The 21,502-nt window shown below is 33.3% G+C and overlaps 1 protein-coding gene across 1 annotated transcript in view; it reads right to left on the bottom strand.

Moving 5' to 3' along the window:
• The window catches only part of CCDC178 (coiled-coil domain containing 178), a gene marked incomplete at both ends in the record, with an annotated part of 249,866 nt that overhangs the window by 207,598 nt on the left and 20,766 nt on the right, over window positions 1-21,502 (bottom strand). The window contains 4 exons of the mRNA XM_081149271.1: window positions 3,103-3,323; window positions 6,582-6,782; window positions 9,255-9,337; window positions 16,562-16,584. Coding sequence (XP_081005397.1) covers window positions 3,103-3,323; window positions 6,582-6,782; window positions 9,255-9,337; window positions 16,562-16,584 — 528 coding nt within the window. The remainder of the gene's footprint in view (window positions 1-3,102; window positions 3,324-6,581; window positions 6,783-9,254; window positions 9,338-16,561; window positions 16,585-21,502) is intronic.

Below are 21,502 nucleotides of genomic sequence, written 5' to 3'. Positions count from 1 at the left end.
TAACCTGTAATATTATCATTCAGGAATAACCATTATCTTATTGTGTCAAAATATTCCATTTTATTGTCTTTATTAATTAACGGCATAAACATTCTCCCTTCTCTCTCCATCTCCGCTGTCTCTGCCAGGCTAAGAGGAAGGGGTATTGTAGTGGTCATAACTGGGAACTAAAGGTCTGGAGGTCCTGTTAGAAAGTGGGAGGGAGGGGTGTAAGAGAAGGCACTTAGGAGTAAGGGGTCCTTTCCCCAGGGGGTCAAGTGGTAGACCAATATGAGGCAGCTGCCTCCTGGAAAAGCAGTAAATCTCATTATTTTTTAGACTAGCAAAGATAACAGTAACTTCTACAAGATTTTCCTTTGGGAACAGGAGCGTAGGAGTATATACATTTTAGCAAAAAGCAAGAAGTATACCAGGATGATGGGCTAAGCAAACAAAAAGCTCAGGAAAAATAATGGAACTCCTAATATCAAAAGAAGAGCAATAAATAATATCCCAAGTCCAATCCGTCAGCGCCTTTAGAAGAGGCAGCCTGTAGGCACCGTTGAGGCAGTGGTCTTGGTGTCAGGGGCCGGGGTGACATCATGTGATTCAAATCCATCACCAAATTAAGCTTTTGGGTTGGGTCAGCGTGGGGCTGATATATCCTTTCATACGGATACTCTGCCTGAGGTTGCAGACAGCTCTGAAGGCGTGCAGGTGCCTGCTGTGTCCATTCAGCAGTTTCCTACTGAAGCCTGGAGCGCTCAGCCTGCCACTGAAGACTGGTCTGCAGCCCCCACTGCTCAGGCCACCAAATGGGTAGGGACAACCCCTGAGTGGTCCTAAGCTGTTCTTCCACAAAACTCTTAACAGAATGGAAATAAGGTTGAAGGAAAATAAAGAGTTTCTAAAGTCTGTGCCCCCAAAACAAGACCAACCGTAAGTAACACTTCCTTTTCCCTATTCTGCAACACAACTATTTATCAGTTAAGTATTTATTCAATTATTTATCCATCATTCAAACGCATTTTTTGGCCCTTACTATGTGCCAAGTAATGATAGTTGTGTTTTAGAATATTTGGTATTACAAAATACTTATAAAATAGATATATAAACGATAGTATACTTATATATTGCATGCCTATGTATGTCACGTACACACAGCACACAGAAGCATACAACTTGAAAGAACAGTTTTATAATTAGAAAACACTGGGGAAATACTTGTTTGCATCAGTTAAGTTCTTAAATTTCCAACAATAGTAATTGCTTCTTGCTAAATGAATCAAAGGAAAATTTATGACATCAGTACCCGGAATTGGTCTGGAATTTGAGAGATAAAGATCCTCCCTACTTTAAAGATATCTGTTGCCTTTCCTTCTATTATTTTATATCCAGATTATTTTCTACTTATAATTGGAACTATTAATATATGGGAAGTTCTATTGTAGGTATTTCCACATATTAATGAATTTCATGTACACATTAAACTTATGATGCAGGCATGTTATTATCAGATCAATTTTATAAGTGAAGAAACTGAGACACAGAGGTTAAAAATATACCTAAGATCTAAATGGTATAGCTGGGATTCAAACACGTGGACTCATGCTTTAGAATCTGTCTCTGAAACACTAGTCTAGCTTACTTTCCTACAGTATCTATGCACATACTTCTATTTCTCTCTGAGGAGGTATTTGGGTCTCCCAGTATTCATAATTCTGCTTTTCATTTGTGAGTTTTGTCAGTTATGCTCACAATATGAAAGAAAAGTGCATTTTTTATCACTTTTTTGTAAAGTATCACTTATTTGTAAGATATCTGCTACCACTTACAGCAGAGGGTTTTCATATTTTGGTTGCACAACATCTACAACCTTTCTTAATAGCACCCCGATATCATTATGGAGAATTACCTTCTCTTGTGTTTTATACACATGCTGTATGGTTTAATCACAGGTCCTGCCTCCCACTACAAAAACCAAGAGGGCCAGACCCTGTCTCACTTTGATCCCTGAAATAGCAAGAATGTGGTCAGCTGACCTAAAGCCAGGTAAGCAGACTCTTTTCCAAGAATGTAAGATGCAATGAGAGAGACAGTGATGAGGAAATAGTGAAAAGGCAATCACTGCATTAATAGTGGCCGCCTTATTCTGGGTTCTCCAGAGAAACAGAACCTACAGGATGAAGAGACAGAGAGAGGGAGGCACACAGAGAGAAACATGGTAATAGTAGCTTATTGTTTATGATCAAATCAGTATTTTTACTGCCAAATGTTAGAAACAACTCAGGTGAACAAGAGAAGAGAAAATGGGAAATAATAAATTGTGAGCTATCTGATGAAACGTGGAAAGTAAAATGAATGAACTCAATCTATATTGTATCAACAGTAGCTTGATTTCTAAAACAATGTCATATTAAAAAACAATTTGCACAAAGTTCCCCAACATTTGATACTATTTGAACAATTAAAAATACTATGTATTGTGCATACATACATAAATATATATAAAATACACAAATTTTGCTTAGAAACAATTTCATGAAACAGTTGTCTTTGGAGAATAAGGGAGGAAAATGGAACTGCTGAGAGGAATACAGGAGATATTTGACTTTATTTACCTTAAAATTATCAAAGGCAAATACGATACAAAATTCAATTTGTTGATTTTGTGGCACGTATAAGTAACTTATGTTTCTATAATACAGTCCCACAAATAGGAAAGTTAAATGATAATTAATCATTAAAAAGACTACACTTTATTTATTTTCATCAACAATGAAACTGACTGATATATTCTCCTTGCATTCGCCCTCAGTTCAATTTACAATTTCAAAAATTACCACGTAGTTTTAAATCTCCAATATTTTACTAATAGGTTGACTAAATATTATTAATGCCCCTAAATATAAAAGGGAAGACCACACAATTGAAATGAATACCACTCAACTGTATGGTATATAGTTATAATAATTCCTCTGGGAAATAAATAGTAGGTCAGTTTTCAATGAAACAGTAAACCTTTAAAGATATATTAACTTTAAAGATATATTAACTTCTTATAGTGGAAATATTTTTATATAACTAAGGAACAATCTATAAAAAGCATATTAATTCATTTACCTCATTTTTTTTTTTATCATATTTCTTCAGAGTTTCAAGTTCCTGGGTCAACTTTGAATTCAGTAGAGGACCATTTTCATTCATGTAATCAACATCTGCTTGAACCTTTGCATTTGTTTCTTCCCATTTTGCGTTTTGTTCCTCAAAATGTTTTAGATGGTGAGATTTATCTTCAAGATGCCATCGTAATTCTACGATATCTCTCAAATAGGCCTCGTGTTCTAGACATACAATGATAAGAACAAGAAAAATCCGATTTTGAAATGTAAGTTTAATAACAGATATGTATGAAATATTTTTTGTTTCAGAAATTACTTATCTGGGAATCTTAAAATGTTATTTTATTACTGCATTATAAAATATATTGCCTTCTGTATTTATAACTGAAGGGATTAAAATATATGTTTTATAAGTTAATAATTGTTTAGGTATAATTCTGTTTAGTACAACCAATATATGTACTGGGTTATATATAATCACTCTAACTTCGTTTTAAAAAGTCAGTCATTATCTTGTTAAGTATTACCATTATAATCCCCATGATGGTTTTCTACTAGATATTCATTATACCTTCTCATTTTATACTCCATTTTAGATATTTTATTTATATTTTCCACCTGTGTAGCTGTGATGCATTCCATGTAATTTCCTCAAATTTTACAACTTACGATTATTACTGTTCTTTGTCTAATAAACCATTTAACCAACCACTGAGTTATTAATTTTAAGTAATATAATTTTCATTTTTAGTAAGTCTTTTATTATTTCCATTTTTGCTTTCCTTTAAAAAGTCTACTAGTAAAATCCTCAACAAAATATTAGCAAATCAGATCCAGCAATATATTAAAAAGATCATACATCATGACCAAGTGGGATTTATTCCAGGGATGCAAGGCTAGTATAATATTTGCAAATCACTAAACAAGATACATCACATAAACAAATTGAAAGACAAAAATCACATGATCATATTAATAGATGCAGAAAAAGCATTCAATAAAATCCCAACACCCATTTTTGATAAAAACCCTCAGCAAAGTGGGAATTAGAGGGATCATACCTCAACATAATAAAGGCCATATATGACAAACCTACAGTCAACATCATACTCAATAGGTGAAAACTAAAACCATTTCCCCTAAGAACAGGATAAAGGCAGGGGTGTCCACTTTAACCACTCTTATTCAACATAGTACTGGAAGTCCTAGCCACAGGGATTAGACAAGAAGAAAATGTAAAAGGCATCCAAATTGGAAAGAGGAAGTAAAGCTGTCATTATTTGCAGATGACATGATATTGTACATAGAAAATCCTAAAGACTCCACCAAAAAACTACTAGATTTAATGAATGAATTCAGCAAGGTAGCAGGATACAAAACTAACACCCAGAAATCTATGGCATTTTTATATACCAATAATGAACTCTCAGAAACAGAAACTAAAAAAACAATCCCATTTACCATTGCAACTAAAAAATAAGATACCTAGGAATAAACCTAACCAAAGATGTAAAAGACCTGTACTCGGAAAACTACACAGGACACTGAAAAAAGAAACAGAGAAAGATATAAACAAATGGAAAAATATACCATATTCATGGATTGGAAGAATTAACATCATAAAAATGTGCATACTACCCAAAGCAATCTATAAATTCAATGCAATCTCTATTAAAATACCAACAGCGTATTTCACAGATCTAGAAAAAACACTTCAAAAATTGATACGAAACCAAGAAAGACGCCAAACAGCCACGGCAATCTTGAGAAAAAAGAACAAAGTTGGAGGGATCAAAGTACCAGATATCAAGTTACACTACAAAGCCACTGTAATCAAAACAGCCTGGTACTGGCATGAGAACAGACATATAGATCAGTGGAACAGAACAGAGAACCCAGAAATTGACCCACGCCATTATGGTCAATTAATATTTGACAAAGGAGGCAAGAACATACAATGAAGTAAAGACAGTTGCTTATTAGTCCTTATTTTTATTTTCAAACTTCTTTTTATTTCTTGAAACATATAAAACACACTTATATTATAATGTACTGTATAATCCAATATCTGAAAACTTTTTGAGGAAGATTCTGTTGTCTATTTCTACTGCATTACCCTCATTAAAGCTGGATCTTTGTGTGTTTTATATTTGCTATTGAGCAACTCCTCATCTTGGAATTTTATCTGAGATGAAATATATCCCTGTGGGTAGAAAAATATCTACTCTTACCTGAGCTTGGAGTGTTTTTGTGAAATTTTTACAGTTAACTCTTTAGAATAAAGGGAGAAAAGAGCATAGACAAAGCTTGGATTAAAGTCGTCCCAGCCTAGGCTCTGGGCCCCTTTCCTGCTTCTTCGATTCCCCAGAAGGAAGTGAACAAATGGGGAGTTCAAGCTGTGAGGCCAGTATTACTTTAGAAAGAGAAAAAGCCGTTAAACCTATATGTAACTTATTTTATTAAAATAACATAGTTGAGGAGCCACTGGGTAACGGTATTTTGTCAGGCATAATAAAAACAATATTAAAACCCAAGTAATCAGGAAAAATGTAAAAATATGTATAAAAATTCTAATCTTTTCTTGCCACCCACTAAAATGTGTACATCCTACTTTGGAGACTACAGTTTTAGAATACATAACATTATAACGGGTGTGTGTATGAGTTCATTTTTACACATTATTTGAATTAATGGCTGTTATCCCAAAATAATTCATAATGGCATCGCTTTTTCTCTCAGAGGTGTCTTGGTTTAAACGCTAGGTTATATGAGCACCCTAATATAATCCATTTGTAAAACATGTAAATCCTGAATCAGAATTTTTACCCTACAATAGCACAAACAACTTCCAGCCTCAGGCAGAATCATGTAGTCAGGCATGTTTTGATAGGTAGGCACAGTGTTTGGAGAATAAAAAATTGAATGCCTTTAGATTATTGAATACTTTACCATAGGTCTCTCACTCTGTAGTCTAAAAGATAGCATTTTCCTTTTGAAACATTTGTTATCTGCATGACTCTTGGAAACATCCTGAGTTTTATAGCCTGCTAGAAGTTATCAATAATATTTACTACTGAATTCTCTAAAGCAGATGCATGTAGTTGCTAAAATGTTGCTTAGAACTCTTGTGTCTTACTATGTTTAAAGATGTGGCCAATAACACTAACTGGCAATCACTTTAAATTTCTAGTCTTCAAATACTGTAGTCGTTATATGAAGTATATACCAAACATTTGTGGACCCCTTGGTTACCATAAATACTAAGGAATTTCAAACAAACACTAAAGACAGCAGGTCGAGGTTTGCTCAATACATTCCTTCCAACTAAACATTATCATTAATAGCATCTATTAAAAGTCCACCAGTTTGGATGCAAAATAATATGGTCACTAAAAGAGAGTCGATTTTTTATTTACAGCTACAATTGATTATCCATGCCTCTCTAACAAAGTAAATGGTAGTACGAAAAATAAATATTACCTTTCTGCACAGCTAACGGGATTTCTTGAAGTCTCCAGACTGACCAAGAGTCAATTGTCATATTTATCATTTTCCTTCTTGATTTTTGGTGTTTCAAAGCTTTTTCAGCTTCTGCACGGTCAGTTTCTAGACATTTAATGAGATAAATGGCCTCTGATAGCAGTGTTTCCATTTCCTGCTTTAATTCTGGACACTTTTCATCTTAAAATAGGAATATGCATTCACATTTGTTAATGAATCAGCCTATAAACCGGGTGGTATGAACATGGGTACTAGTTGTATCACTCTATTTAATATTTATATGTTTAATAAGAAAATTTTAGAAAAACAAATTAGCCCTTTAAAGACCATTTTATTATAATACAATCATAACATTGATTATAAATTTTGAAAGTAAGATTTTTAAATGGACATTTTATAAAACAATTAGAATAGCTAAATCTCAACCAACATCTTTCATGCACAATATTTTATCTGAAGGAAAAAAACACAACACATGTTCTGTTCACGAGCTGTATTTTTAAATTGTGCTTGTGTTTCCTCTCATTCTTTGAGAAAAGGAGATCATAATTATTACATCAGATAAATACTGGAAATCCTCAGATGGTTCTTAGAAACAGGACACTTAATATTCTTTATCTTATCAGATGATAATATCTACTTAGCCTTGCCAAAATTTTATTGTTGTTTCCAAATTCTATTTATTCAGTTATAACACAAATTAACTCCTTTAATGAGACATGTTTGTGATTCCTGGTTCACAGCTCTGGAATGATATGGTTTAATGTTAATGAAATGATTAATATGGCCATTCTTCTATTTAAGTAAGAAATGGATAGAGAACCTGTTAAATCCTAGGCATATGCTCTCTCCCTGGAAACAGATCAGTAAAGAATATGGATATGGGTCCCACCCTGGTGACATTTATACTTGTAAACAGTGACTTTTGCCAAAATGTGACTTAACAAGATGACGTAAACACAGTCCCAAGAGAGGCAAAGCCCCCAAAGCACTGAAGCCGAGAAAAAAAACAGTAAAACTGGATCAAGAAGAAAGGCAGCTAATATATCATTGTTTTCTTTTGTTTTTGGACAATAAAGACAATAATTTTCTACAAGAAGGTAGTGTTACATAATGGCTATACGTGGAACCTGAGCAGAGACAGTTTCGTCTTCTAACCTATGGTCTTGTCAAAGAAATTCAGCGTCCTGCCTAAAAGGAATTAAACGAGTTTCTCTATTGCAATGAATAAAATTATATTTTTCCAGACTGGTACTTTATTTGATATCTATTTCTTTGGTCTATTACCTTCTTTTTATTTTTATTTTTCCAAATCCTATCACATCCTGTAAACTTCATATTCTTAGTTGTCTGCATTTTTTTTAACAATATACACATTAAACACTGGATTCTCCAGCCAACTTATGATCCATTTAACTTCTATAACAAGATTTCAGTCTCAAACACGTGAAGAAGTTAATGCCACTTAATTTAAAGCACTTCTGATTAGATATATTTGTGTCCAAAGGTGTTCATTATATTTTTACAAGATGACTTTTATACTGTTTCTATCATCGCATTCTAAAATAAATGCTGTGTGTATACCTTGGGGGGTCTCCAATTCATTGTATTTAATATCTCTCTCAATTTTTTCTAGAATACTATCTCAATCAGCTTTACTGTTTCATATTGAGTAAGTGACCAACCACCTGACATTTTTAGCATAAACATTTACAATAAATCTTCCTTGTCTTGATACTGTCTTGTGTTTAAGAGTCAAATGTACATGTTTATAATCAACATAATTATAGTTAATTTAAGTTATTCTGACTGATAATATATTGTTTTTCTCCCAGCATTTATCATGTGAATAATTAAGAAGTAATGAATGAGGTTTTTATCTTCATTATAGGCCTTAACAGTAAAAAGTAAAGCAGTAGAAACAGAGGCTAACTATGAATGACAGCTTTGAATAAAATATTCTTGTTTTAAAAAGTCCTGAGTTTATTAGTTATCTTTCACTTAAGGAAGGTGTTTAACAAATTTTTGTGGTAAGGAGGGGGAAGGAGTTAATTTAATACCAAGAATATATTCAAATACACTGAAGAATTTTAACACACATTTTATTCCAGTATATAAATTATTTTACATTTTGTAAACTGTGACAAGAATATTAATCTTGATTTATATAAATAGTAGAGCTGTGACGTCCAATACGGTAGCCATGAACCGCATGTGACTATTTCTATTTAAATCTAAGTTAAAGTTAAACTTAAAAATTAAATTCTTCAGTCTCACTTGCCACATTTCAAGAACTCAAACACTGTATGTGGCTGATATACTATTGGACAGTGTAGATATAGAACACTTTGATATCACAGAAAGTTCTACTGCACAGAACTGGAATTATAAGTCAGCTTCTTGAGAGGAGGGCTGGGATCATTATACACTCAGGACATAGACAAGTACACGGTACATAATAGTCATTAATAAATGTTTGTTGAACAAATGTTTAATTTTAATCAAATTATATAGGAGGCTCTTTCCTCTATTAGACACTCCTAAGAATTATAAAGCTGTTAAAACACTGTGAAAATTAGAAATATAGGAAATGAAAAGTCAATGAGCTTTTAAATATAATTACACTTATCTAAGTATGCAGTCCAACTTTACCTCTCTCTTCTTTGGGTTTGACCTCTTTGATTGGTGTAGCAATAGTCCAATCTTCTTTCAGGTCTTTTGCAGAAGTCCTGCTCCTTTGTAATGGGAAATAAGAAACCAATTACTATAGGAGGGCTGTACTTAAAATTAGTAAAACAAATTTTAGGTGATGCGCTTACACTGAATTTTAAATGTTTGTAGTGAAACTTACTACATACACACTAATTCTACTATATTGGAGATTAATTCCGCAAAATTCTAATAGATAACGGGTTTTGTACTTCACGGTATACTAACAGAAATTTAAAATTTGTTACAAATGATCTGAAAACTTTAAGGTGATAATAAAGCAGTATTTTTTCATAAAAATAACTGGTCTTTCCTAGAGACTTGCTATCCGAAAAAGGGATTTTTAAAAAATAATTTAAATGAGCTATTTCTCTAATTTCAGTTTAGCAATTCCTGGGGTATCAACATAAATGAGAAGGAGCAAGAACACTATGTCAGATTTGAAGTTTAATAAGGTTTTAGGAAAATGTCCAAATTAAAATGTTATTTCTTTTCTAAAGAATCTTTCAGCTAAAGTTCTATATGTTGAAAAACAATATATTTCTCATTAAAATATTACTCCTGTCCAATTCTTTGACCTTAGACTAGGTTTCACTGTATTTAAATAGAAGTATTTTTTGAGGAAGTATTATGAGCTGTATCTATGACCACCACTTACTATTTCTGATGGCTGCATATTTGTTTTGTTGTAATTCTACAAGTTATTTAGAAAAGTCTGTTTATTCTGAGGTCAGAAATATATTCATTATATTTTCTTCCTTCATTTTTAATTTCATTTTAATATTTCTTTTGAATAAGGTAATGCATTTTTCTTGTTTGTTTGCTTTTAAAAACAGAAAAATAATTATCCCAACATCTATTATGAAATAATGCTCTCCCCACTGTCTTGCAATACCAATCATACATGACATAGTATGATATTATACATAATTGGATCTATTTTTGTGTATTATATTCAAAAATGCAGTTAAGTTTTAGACCAACACAATTCTGTTTAATTTTAAAATATATATATATATTATATATATATAGAGAGAGAGAGAGAGAGAAAGAGAGAGAGAGACTAAGACAGAGAGAAAGAGACAAGTCACAAAACAGAAAATTAACGATTTGGAAGTGTAAACTTCAATGGCATTTAATACATTCAATGTGTGCAATCACCATCCCCATCTAGTTTCCAAATTCTTTTTTCACCTCAAAAGAATACCCTCTAGCCCTGGCTGCTGTGGCTCACTCAGGTGGCGGGGCATCATCCCATGCACCAAGAGATCGCTGGTTCAATTCCTGGTTAGAGTACATGCCCAGGTTGTGGCTGGATTCCCAATAGTGGGCATGCAGGAGATAGCCAATTGATGTATCTCTTTCACAAATGTTTCTCTCTCTCTCCCTCTCCCTTTTTCTCTCTCTCTATAAAATCAATTTTTCTTTAAAAAAAAAAGAACACCCTCTATTAATTAAGCAATTTCTCCCCTTTCCCTCTCCCATTAGCCCCTGGCAAGATCTAATTTGCTTCCCATCTCTGTAAGATGTACCTAGTATGGATATTTTATATAAATGGAATCATACAATGACTGTTTCTGGCTTCTTTAACTTAGCCTAATGGTTTAGAAGTTTACCTATGGTAAAGCATGTATCAGAGCTTCATTAATTTTTATGGTTGAGTAATATTCCGTTGCACAGATCCACAACCCTTTATCATTAATCCAAGGAAGGATCTGAGACTGTTTCCACCATTTGGCTATTGTGAATGCTCATGACATGAACATTTGTAAAGTTTTTGTTTGAACACCTGTTTTAAAAACTTTTGTGTATATACCTGAGTGGAACATTGGGTTATATGGTAATTCTAGGTTTAACTATCTGAGGAATCAACAAATTGTTTTTCACATCGGCTGAACCATTTTACATTCCCATCAGCAATGTGCGAAGGTTCCAACGTTTAATAAAAGTGGCAACCAGTGGGCCATCCCTGTCTCATTCCTGATCTTGGGTAAAAACTTACAGTCCTCACCATTAAGTATGATGTCAGTCAAGTACTTTTCATATATGTCCTTTAACATATTTTGAAAATTCCCCTCCAATCCTAGTTTCTTGAGTGTTTTCAACATAAAAAGGTGTTGGAATTTGCCACCTACTTCCCATATCAATTGAGATGTTCAGGTGGGTTTCCTCTTTGCCTTTATTACTGTGGTAAATTGATTATTTTTGTATTTGGAACAGCCATTCCATTCCTAGGATAAATATCACTTAGTTGTGATATATAATTCCATTAATATGTTGCTTGATTCAGGTGGCTAGTATTTTCTTGAGCATTTCTGTATTGACAGTCATAAAATCATTGGTCTATAGCTCCTTGTGATGTCTTTATCTGGCATTAGTATCAGGGTACCACTGGCCTCACAGAATGAGTTATGAAGTGTTCTCATGCCTTCTATCTTTGTAAAGAGTTTGAGAAGCATTGGTATTCTTCTTTCAATATCTAGTAGAATTCACTAGTGAAGCCATCTGGTTCTTGGCTTTTCTCTGGTGAGTAATTTTTGATCACTGATTTGATCTCTTTACTTGTTAGAGATGTTTAGATTTTCTACTTCCTGAGTCAGTTTTGATAGTCCCGTGTTTCTAAAAATTTGTCTATTTCATCTTCGTTATCTACTTTGCTGTTCATAGTATTATTAATTGTTCATAGTATTATAAACATTTTTATTTCTGTAAGGTCTGTATTAATGTCCTAATTTTTTATGATTTTAGTAATTCAAGTCCCAATTTTATTTTATTTTACTTTATTTCATTTTTGGTCAGTCTAGGTTTGTGAATTTGGTTGATCTTTTCAGAGAAACAATTTTTGTTTTCATTGATACTTTTTAAAAAATTATTTCATTTTTCTCTGCTCTAATCTTTATTATTTCCTTTCTTTTTCTAGCTTTAGCACATTTGTTCTTTTCTAGTTCTATAAGGTATAGAGCTCGGTTACTAAATTGAGAATCTTCTTTTAAAAAATATTTTAACTGATTTTTTTATAGAGAGAGTAAGGAAGAGAAAGTGAGAAAGGGAAATATCGATGTGGGAGTGGAACATCGATCGGCTGCCTCCTGCACACCCCCCACCGGGGATCAAGCCCCAACCTGGGCATGTGCCCTGACCTGGAATCAAATTAGCAACCTCTTGGTGCATGGGACAATGCTCAACCAACTGAGCCATGCCAGCCAGGACAGGAATCTTCTTTTTTAATATAAGACTTCACAGCAATAAATTTCCCTGACTAATGTTTTGCCATATCCCATAAGTTTTGCTACACTGTTTTCATTTTTAATTCATCTCAAAGTATTTTTTAATTTCCCCTGTGGTTACAGCTTTGACTCATTAGGGTTTTTTCAGTGTGTCATTTAATTACCACATATACATAAAATTTTTAGATTTCCTTCTGTTATTGATTTCTAGTTTCATTCTATTGGGACACAGAAGATACTCTGTATGATTTCAATATCTGTAACTTTATTGAGAATTTTTTTGTGGCTTACTATATGATCCTGAATAATGTTCACTATAAACATGAAAAGAATGTGTTTACTACTGTTGTTGGGTGAAGTGTATTATATAAGTCAGCTAGGTGTAGATGTTTCTAGTATTAGTCAAGTCTATTTCCTATTGATCTTCTTTTTAGTTCTTTTATCCATAATTGAAGGTGAGGATACTGAATTTTCAAATTCTTATTATAGAACTGTGTACTTCTCCCTTCAATTTGGCCAGTTTATACTTCATATATTTTGAGGTTAAGTTTTTATGTATGTATATGTTTATAATTTTATATCATCTTGATGGAGTGACCCTTTTACAAGCACCCTATGTCTCTTGTAATATATTTAGACTTAGAGTCTATTTTGTGTGATATTAGTATAGCCACTCCATCTCTATTTAGGTTACAATTTTCATGAAATATAATTATTTTTCCACTTTCAACCTACTTGTTTCTTTGGATTTCAAGTGACTCTCTTATAGAAAGAATATAGTAGGATAATTTATTTTTATCCATTCTATTTCTTTTTACCTTTTAATAAAAGTTAAATCCATTTTCATGAAAATTGATAAGAAAGGACCAACTTATAAGGACCACTGATAAGAAAGGACCAACTTCTGCAATTTTGTTATTTGTTTTCTATATTATATAATTTTCATTCTTTAATTTCTCCATAACTGCCTTCTTTTGTGGTTAATTGTGGTTTATTTCTCTAGTATACTGTTTAAGTTTCTTATTGGATTTCTCAATTTTTAAGTTTTATTTTTAGAATTTTTCTTAGTAGCTCCATGGAGATTACAATTAACATTTTAACTTCATGAAATTTAAGTTTAAATTAGAATCAATGTATTTTTAATAGTATTAAAGAATTCTGTTCCTTTATAGCTCTGCTCCTTCCCTTTATTTTTGCAAATTACACATTTATAAATTGTGTCACCATTAATATAGATTTATAATTATGATTTTACCCATTTATATTTTTAATTGTATAGAAAAGTAAAAGATATAACAAAATAATAATGCAATTATACTGAATTTTTATCTTTGTAGCTACCTTTACTGTTTTCCATTATGTTTTTTTAATATGGCCTCAAATTACTGTCCAGTGTCTTTCATTTCTGCCTGAAGGACTCCTTTTAGGATTTCTGATTGGACAGGTCTTCAAGTGATGAAGCCCTTCAGTTCTTGTTTCTCTAGAAAAATCTTAATTTCTCCTTTGTTTTTGAAGAACACTTTTCCAGGATCCAGAATTTTTGTTTGAAAGGTTTTTTTCTTCCAATAACTAAAATATGTCATTTCACTGCCTTGTGGCCTCCATAATTTCTGATGAAAAAGTGGCTGCTAATTTTGTTGAGGATCCCTTGTACATGACGAGGCACATCTCTCTTGCTTTCAATATATAGGTATACCCTGATATTCGAGAGTTCATATTATTCCCCTTTGCTTTTACAAAAGACCTTCATTAGTACCTGGTTTCACTAAGTGAAAGAAAACCAAAGAGAATTTTTTTGCTTTTAAGAAAAAAGGCAGAGTAAAAGTAGTGTTCAGCATTTGTTTTGCAGCAAGTCACTACATAGGTAGCAAACACACCAAGCAGTGAGAATGGCACCTCCAAGCTCCTTCTTTGGGAACTACACTCAGCATCTCAGTATCAAGCTACCATAGCTTTGAACTGTGTCTGTGAGCCACCTCGATTTATTTTGTGCATCCATTAACAAGATGTGTCCTAAAGTATCAGAAAAACCTAAGAAAATTTGTAAGAGTGTTACACTTAACATAAAACTAGATGTAATTAAGCATATTTTGTATGATTTTGGGGATCTGGGAATGCTCAGAAATTCTTCCATATAGATGAACAGTAACTGCTTCTTTGCTTTATGCCATTTCAGTTTACAAAAAGTCTCAGTGGAATGCACTACTTTTGGATAGTGGGGAAACCTGTACTATCTCTGTCCCAGGCTTTCAACAATTTCATTAAAATGTGTCTTAGTGTGGATCTCTGAGTTTATCCTGTTTGGAGTTCTTTGAGCAGTTTTCAGCCAGTGTTTCTTCAGATACTCTTTCTCCCCCTTTTTCTCTCCCGCAGTCATTCTTGTACTCCCATTGTTGGTATATTTATATTCTTGATGATGTCCCTGGAGTCTATTAGGCTCTGCTCATTTTTCTTCCTTCGTCTTTCTCCTCCTCAGCCTGGATAAAATCTCAATTGACCTATCTTCAAATCCCTGATTCTTTCTTCTGCCTGCTCAAACCTGTTGATGAACATCTCTAATTAAATTTTCATTTCAATTACTATACTTTTCAGCTCCAGAATGTCTGTTTTCCTCTTTTTTATATTTTCAATCACTTTATTGATATTCTGTATTTGTTGAGATGTTAGATTCCTGATTTTGTTTAGTTCTTTGTCGGTAGTTTCCTTTATCTCTTTAAGAATATATAAGACAGTTGATTTAAAATCTATATATAATAAGTCTAATATCTGGGATGGTTTCTCTTTTTTTATTGTTAATGGGACAAACTATCTTTTCTTCTTTGCCTGACTCATACTTTTTGTATAAAACTGAACATTTTGAATATTTTCATGTGAAATGTAAATAAGGTTAGCCTCTGTCTATTGGGGTTATTGTTGCTATTTGTTATGGGTGGTTGTTATTTCTTTGTTTAATAATTCTTTGAAAGACTTTTTGTATCTTTCAAATATGTGTATAATTTGTCATGAGTGGCCTGCCACTAAGGTAAGTGTTTCATTAGTTTATTGATTAGCTTAAATATCTGGATCCAAAACAGAGGAAATAGGAAAAAAATACCCTCCCAATCTTAACAGATTGGCTCTGTACTGGAGTACTCCTTCAATGCTAATCCAGACTATTTACAACTCTGCCTCTTACCATCAATTCCTGCCTGTGCAGATCCTAATGATTAGCCACAGGTACAAGATTAGGGTCTTCTTGGTTCTTCCCTCAGCATGTGCCTAGCATTGGTTATATGTGTGCACTTCTTGATTCTCCAATATGCGTGAAAGCTTTGAAGAACCTTATTTCCTCATGTATCTTCTCAACCTCTTCTTTCCCAGGTATTTTAGTGTATCAAATGCTAGGTCCAACTGTTATCAACAGCCTCATACAGTGGTGGCAAGTGTATGCCTTTAAATGCTTTCAACAAACACTACCTGGAAGTGGTTCAAGGTCTGGGATTGCTCCAACTCAGGCAAAACAAAGACAAGCCTTGAGTTGATCAGTCTGGGAGTCGTCAGATAGGTTAAAATACTGAAACACAATTCTTCAAGATGAAGGTCCATGTTGTTCACTCTGGCACTTGCAATGGGCACCACAAATGCAGGTAGCACTCTTCACTGCCTCCACTGATCTGAGGGCTGGAGGATGGCAGGAAGGCAATTTAAAACACCACCGTGGTCTCTTAATATAATGCAGCAGACTCTTCATTAACTTTTCTCATGGTTGTTGTAAGTTTTTTACTAGATTATAGAGTTTGGAAAAAGTTGATTCTGACCATTTTTTGCCAAATTTATAGTTGTTCAGTGGTGGGACAGAACCCTGGATATCCCTATTCTGTCATTTTCAGTGATATCCTAATTCTTACATTTTTAAAAAATTATATTTTAATGTTTAATATAAAAAAAATCTGCTTTCAGTTTTCTGTTCCTTTTGAAATCTACAGGAGATTAATCATCAAAATGTGAGCATGAAAAAATAAAAGAAGCATGATAGGCTCTTACCATTCTTCAAAAGAAGTTTCAAACTGTCAAAATAAAAGATATCCATAAAAATCAAATTTTAAGCATCTCAGAAAACAATAGTAAACTTAACTTATACTTGACCATACTGGTAAAACTGTAACTACTCCACTTCACATACTCCATTATATTTTTGTTAAATTATACTCTGTTTCCAAAACAGCCATGTACTTCTACTACCTAGTCCTATATTTTCATTATTACTGCCACCTAATTGTTCTCACCTGTCATATGTGTTTCTAAATCTTACACCTTCATCAAGGATCAGTTCAAATGCCACTTACTCCCAAATGACTTTCCACACAATCAGAAGTGAATGATATCCACTGAACTTCAATATATTACAAAAGAGTGGAAACATAATTACATGAGTTCCCAAACACTTAAGTTTTCCATAGTATTATCCCTGTATTAATCCTCTCCTGGACTATAAAACTCCTTGGTAAGAGTCATGTTCTATAATATACTCTAAAAGAACCTTGAGCTGTAAGGGGCATAAATTACCCAAAACACAAGGAATATATAGTCAGAATGTTATGGGCTTCATAGATAATCTCCAATTCAAGATGTTAGATTGGGTATATATCATTACTCCTCTTCAATTCCCATATCATACCAAAATTTCTGGAGAAAAATATGTATGTATGTCAACAAAATCACAGGACCATATATTTTAGAAGAATACCCAGAAGTAGAAAGTACTCTGTTAAGACTGGCAGTGAAAACAGAGCAAAGAAAAGTATAACTCAGAAGAGACAAATGGAGCTGGTTTCAGGGAGATGCAGGGCTTCTCTGCAGAGCTCGAGTGGAATTCCCAGGTTGTGAAAATAAACAGGTGATAATTAAAGCAAATAATAGAAGGGGTGCCTGTGGTGAGATGAGCCAGTATTATATCTCCCCCGTCCCCCTGTAACAACCCAGAATACATGGCTGAGAAGTGGCCTCCTAGTCATTGTCATGAGAACTCTCTAACCACATCGGAGACCTGTCTAAGATGGAAAGGTTGTCTAGTAAACATGGAAGTTATGGCTCTAGAGATAAACAAAACAGAGCCTACGTAACTAGCAAAATCTCCCATAGACAAAAACAGGTGGGAGGAAAAACAAAGACAGATTCATCAATGAGTGAAAATATTCTAAGGTGCTACAGATTCAAATGTAAGTTTCTTTAGGCAAAAGCAGAGGCCTTCAATTCTGTTACAATCTTATGGGACCACGGTCCTATACACAATCTGTCACTGACTAAAATGTTATTTAGCTCATGACTATGTTCAAGAACCAATCATTTAACATTGAGTTTTCATCAACTTGCCCATCTTCCCCACTTACTTCCTACTTAGTTTTCTCCTCTACAAGTTTTGGTATTTTCTATACTGATGAAATTTTCTTATGCTCATTGTATAGTAGATTCAATGGAATCTAAAAAACACTTTTGAAGAGACTAAATTCATCTACATAAGAAAAAATGATGGGTGCAACTGTTTGAAATCCCAATGGGATTTTGCATGGAATGTGACGAGCTTATTCTAGAATTTATACATACCAAAAATAGCCAAAGAAGTCTATAAAAGGATAAAAAGGAGGGAACTACCATATCAGATACCAAAACATATTATGAAGCATGCAAATTAGTGAAATGAGATACTGTAATAGAGAATTAAACTAACTGGTGAAATACAGGAGCCAGAAATAGATACAATCATTATGAAAACTTGATATATGATTAATACAGTATAGCTGATTTCTAAGAAATGACAGTATTTTGCAATAAAATTGATGTTGAGAAAAATAATTTTCAGATTTTTACAAATGAAAATTGCTACCTATTCTATTCTTACACACAATTTCACACTGTTAAACAAATCTCTAGTGAAAAAGTTTAAAATTTTACAATAAAAGGAAATATCTTATATGACCTTGCAGTATGGAAAGATTTCTTTAACAAGATGCAAAACACTTAAAATAAAGGGGAAAATGATAAATTTAAGTACATTAGAATTAAGAACTTTTTTACTAAAAGATATAAAGAAAACAAGGCAAACTTAAAGAATATCTTCAAAACATATATAACAAACTAAAGATAATAATTTGTTCCTACAAGTCAATAAGAACATACAAATAAACCTAAAAGAAAATAGGCAAAAGATAAACAAACATAGAAAACAATGAACATTCAATAAGTACATTAATATATTAATATGATCTAAACTAATTAATAATCAGAAAAATGTTATCTTTTGGTTTTGGAAACTGGTAAACTGGAGTCCTGAATAGTGCAAAGCCTATAATTAGGCTGATTTTTATGATAGTTTTAAGAAGCCATTTGAAGTATCATGAGAAAATCAGGAAGAAATTGGTTAAGAGGCACTTAATGAGTTGTGATACAATTATCCAAAAATTTAAAAGTCCTCAATAAGTGATTAATATCTAATTATTATTCTGTTTGATTCTCTATATACTGTAATTAAAAATGATGTAATTTATACTGATAAAAAAAGGTTACTTAAATTTTTAGAAATATTTTAGGATAAAATATAAAGACCTTAACCTAGCAATATTTTTGTAGAAGTGATCAGCAATAAAGAAAAATTATTTAAATCAGTCTTTGATCTGTTGCCCACAGACTGATAGATTGCTACACAAATCGTTCCCAAAGAATCATGTCTCTTGGCATCCACATCTTGTCTAATACTCTACTGCAGCAATTTTCAACCGGTGTGCTGCAGGAATTTTTAAAACATGCAGTACTGAACTATTTAGGCAGGGACACTGACCTCTTTTCCCTTAGATTTGTCAAATTAAAAAAATGACAACAGCCAGTGCAGCAATAGCCATCCAGTGTGAATGAATCAAAATTACACCTATTTTTTGGTCAGGTCAGCAAAAAATGTATTTTTTTGTGTACTATGGAGTTTTAGTAATTAGTTTGTGTGCGCCATGAGATGAAAAAGATTGAAAATCGATGCTCTATTGCATTAACTGGAGGGGCTGATTATATGCTTTGCTTTAGCCAGTGGGGCTTCAGTAAACATAACACAAGCAAAGCTTTGTTAAGCACTTGCCCATTGAGATTTGTCCTCTTAGAACACTCTCCTAGCCACTAGCTGTTGAGTGAGGCCATCTTTATCACTACTCCCAGTTGAGTTAGCAGATGTGTGCATCCACATTATTGGCCCCAGGCAAGAATCAACAAAATTTCCCAGCTGAGCCCAGAACAAATTGCTCAATTGTAACCAAATAAATGTTTATTCTAACCACAAAGTTTTAGTGTGTGTGTTTGTATATGTGTGTATAGCAACAGATAACAGAAAAAACAATGGTCACTTTTATGAAGGTATTGTCATTAGAATACTGGACACCAAATGCAGATTTCAATGAATAAGTAGTTGGGAAGTGAGATATCAGAGATTCTAAATTTAGGCAACTCTTCAGATGTTAAGTGGAACCGTAAGAGACATTGAAAAAAAGAATATATTTAATGGTATGTATGGGATACATTTTTTTTCCTTGAAAAGAGGAGAAGCATCAATATTTTAAACGTGACAGGAGTGAGTTTTAAAAAAATGGAGATTTGGAAGATGGTGTACAGAACACCTGATGATAACAAGAAACTTGTCCAATGGAATGCAGGTAAAGGTGGCAGCCATTGGTGGGGGAAGGAAATCTTCCATGGAAGGACAAAAGGAATAATGTTTGTGGAATTCAAGGATGTTCATACGTGGGATAACAGGAGTCTGAGGTATTTCTGTTATTATATCTCCCATTTTGGGGAGGAAGAGAAATACGAGAGGTGAGGTAGAAGATTTGGAGACCTGAGCAAAGGAAAGGATTGGAGTAGATATACCAGAGAATAATACTAGAGAAAGTTCTGGTTGACAAACAGAATAATTTCAGAACACTATTAAAGGTCCCATTGAGGTTGGAGACCACAAATGTATAATATCTCAAATTTGAATTACTGCATAATGTTCTCCAGCCCTATTTAGCATGTTGAGTGTAGAAGGGGAGATGGTAGACTATCTGAGGGATCTCTCCAGGACTGGTATTTTTTCAGACTAGAAGGGTGACAGGATAAAGAAGTAAAGGAGCAAATAACCAATTTAAGAGATGAATTGATTAGGAAAGGAAATCAAGGAAAATGGAAATGACAGAATGGGAAACAGTGGATATGTCAAGATTTGAACTGTCCTTAAGTTTCAAATGAAATATAATTGGTAACAGGATGAGGGTGCTCCAAACATCAGAAATTTGGTCAAGAGGGTCAGATGATTAAATACTAGGTTTCAAAATTAAAAACAAATATGAAATGGTGTAATCAAAGCAAAGCTTTCCAATTAGAATTATAACCATCTTAACGACCATGTTTTGACCCTCCTAGCTGACATACTCTCGGGTAAATAACATGCGCAGTGATAAACAGGATGTTCTTAGGTCACAGAGACACCTGGCTGTATGATAGTCTTGCCACTGACTGTGTGATCTTAGGGGAAATCAACCTCTGGAATCATTTTCCTCATCTGAAATTGGGGATGATAGTAGTTTCTACCTTACAAGGTTTCAATAAGGAGTTAATGAAAGCATGCATATTAAACCTATGATATAGAGTAAGCACTTAATAAAGTTTAGTTCCATTATCATTGTTACTGATGATAATGTTATTTTTGGACAATATCGTCTTTGCATTTTAAACAATGATTTCTAAATACAGACAATCCCCAACTCTGGATGGTTCAACTTAGAACATTTCGACTTTATGATGGTACAAAAGCAATACGCATTCAGTAGAAAATGTACCTCGAATTTTTAATTTAAACATTTTCCTAGACTACTGATATATGGTAAGATACCTTCTTGATTCTGTGAGCCACAGCTCCCTGTCAGCTACACCATCATGAGGGTAAACAACCAATACTCTATACTATAT

Source organism: Miniopterus schreibersii (genome assembly GCF_964146895.1).
Source record: "Miniopterus schreibersii genome assembly, chromosome: 10".
Lineage (NCBI taxonomy): Eukaryota > Metazoa > Chordata > Mammalia > Chiroptera > Miniopteridae > Miniopterus > Miniopterus schreibersii.
The sequence above is the reverse complement of the archived record's forward strand: the minus strand, read 5'-3'. Positions and strand labels throughout refer to the sequence as shown.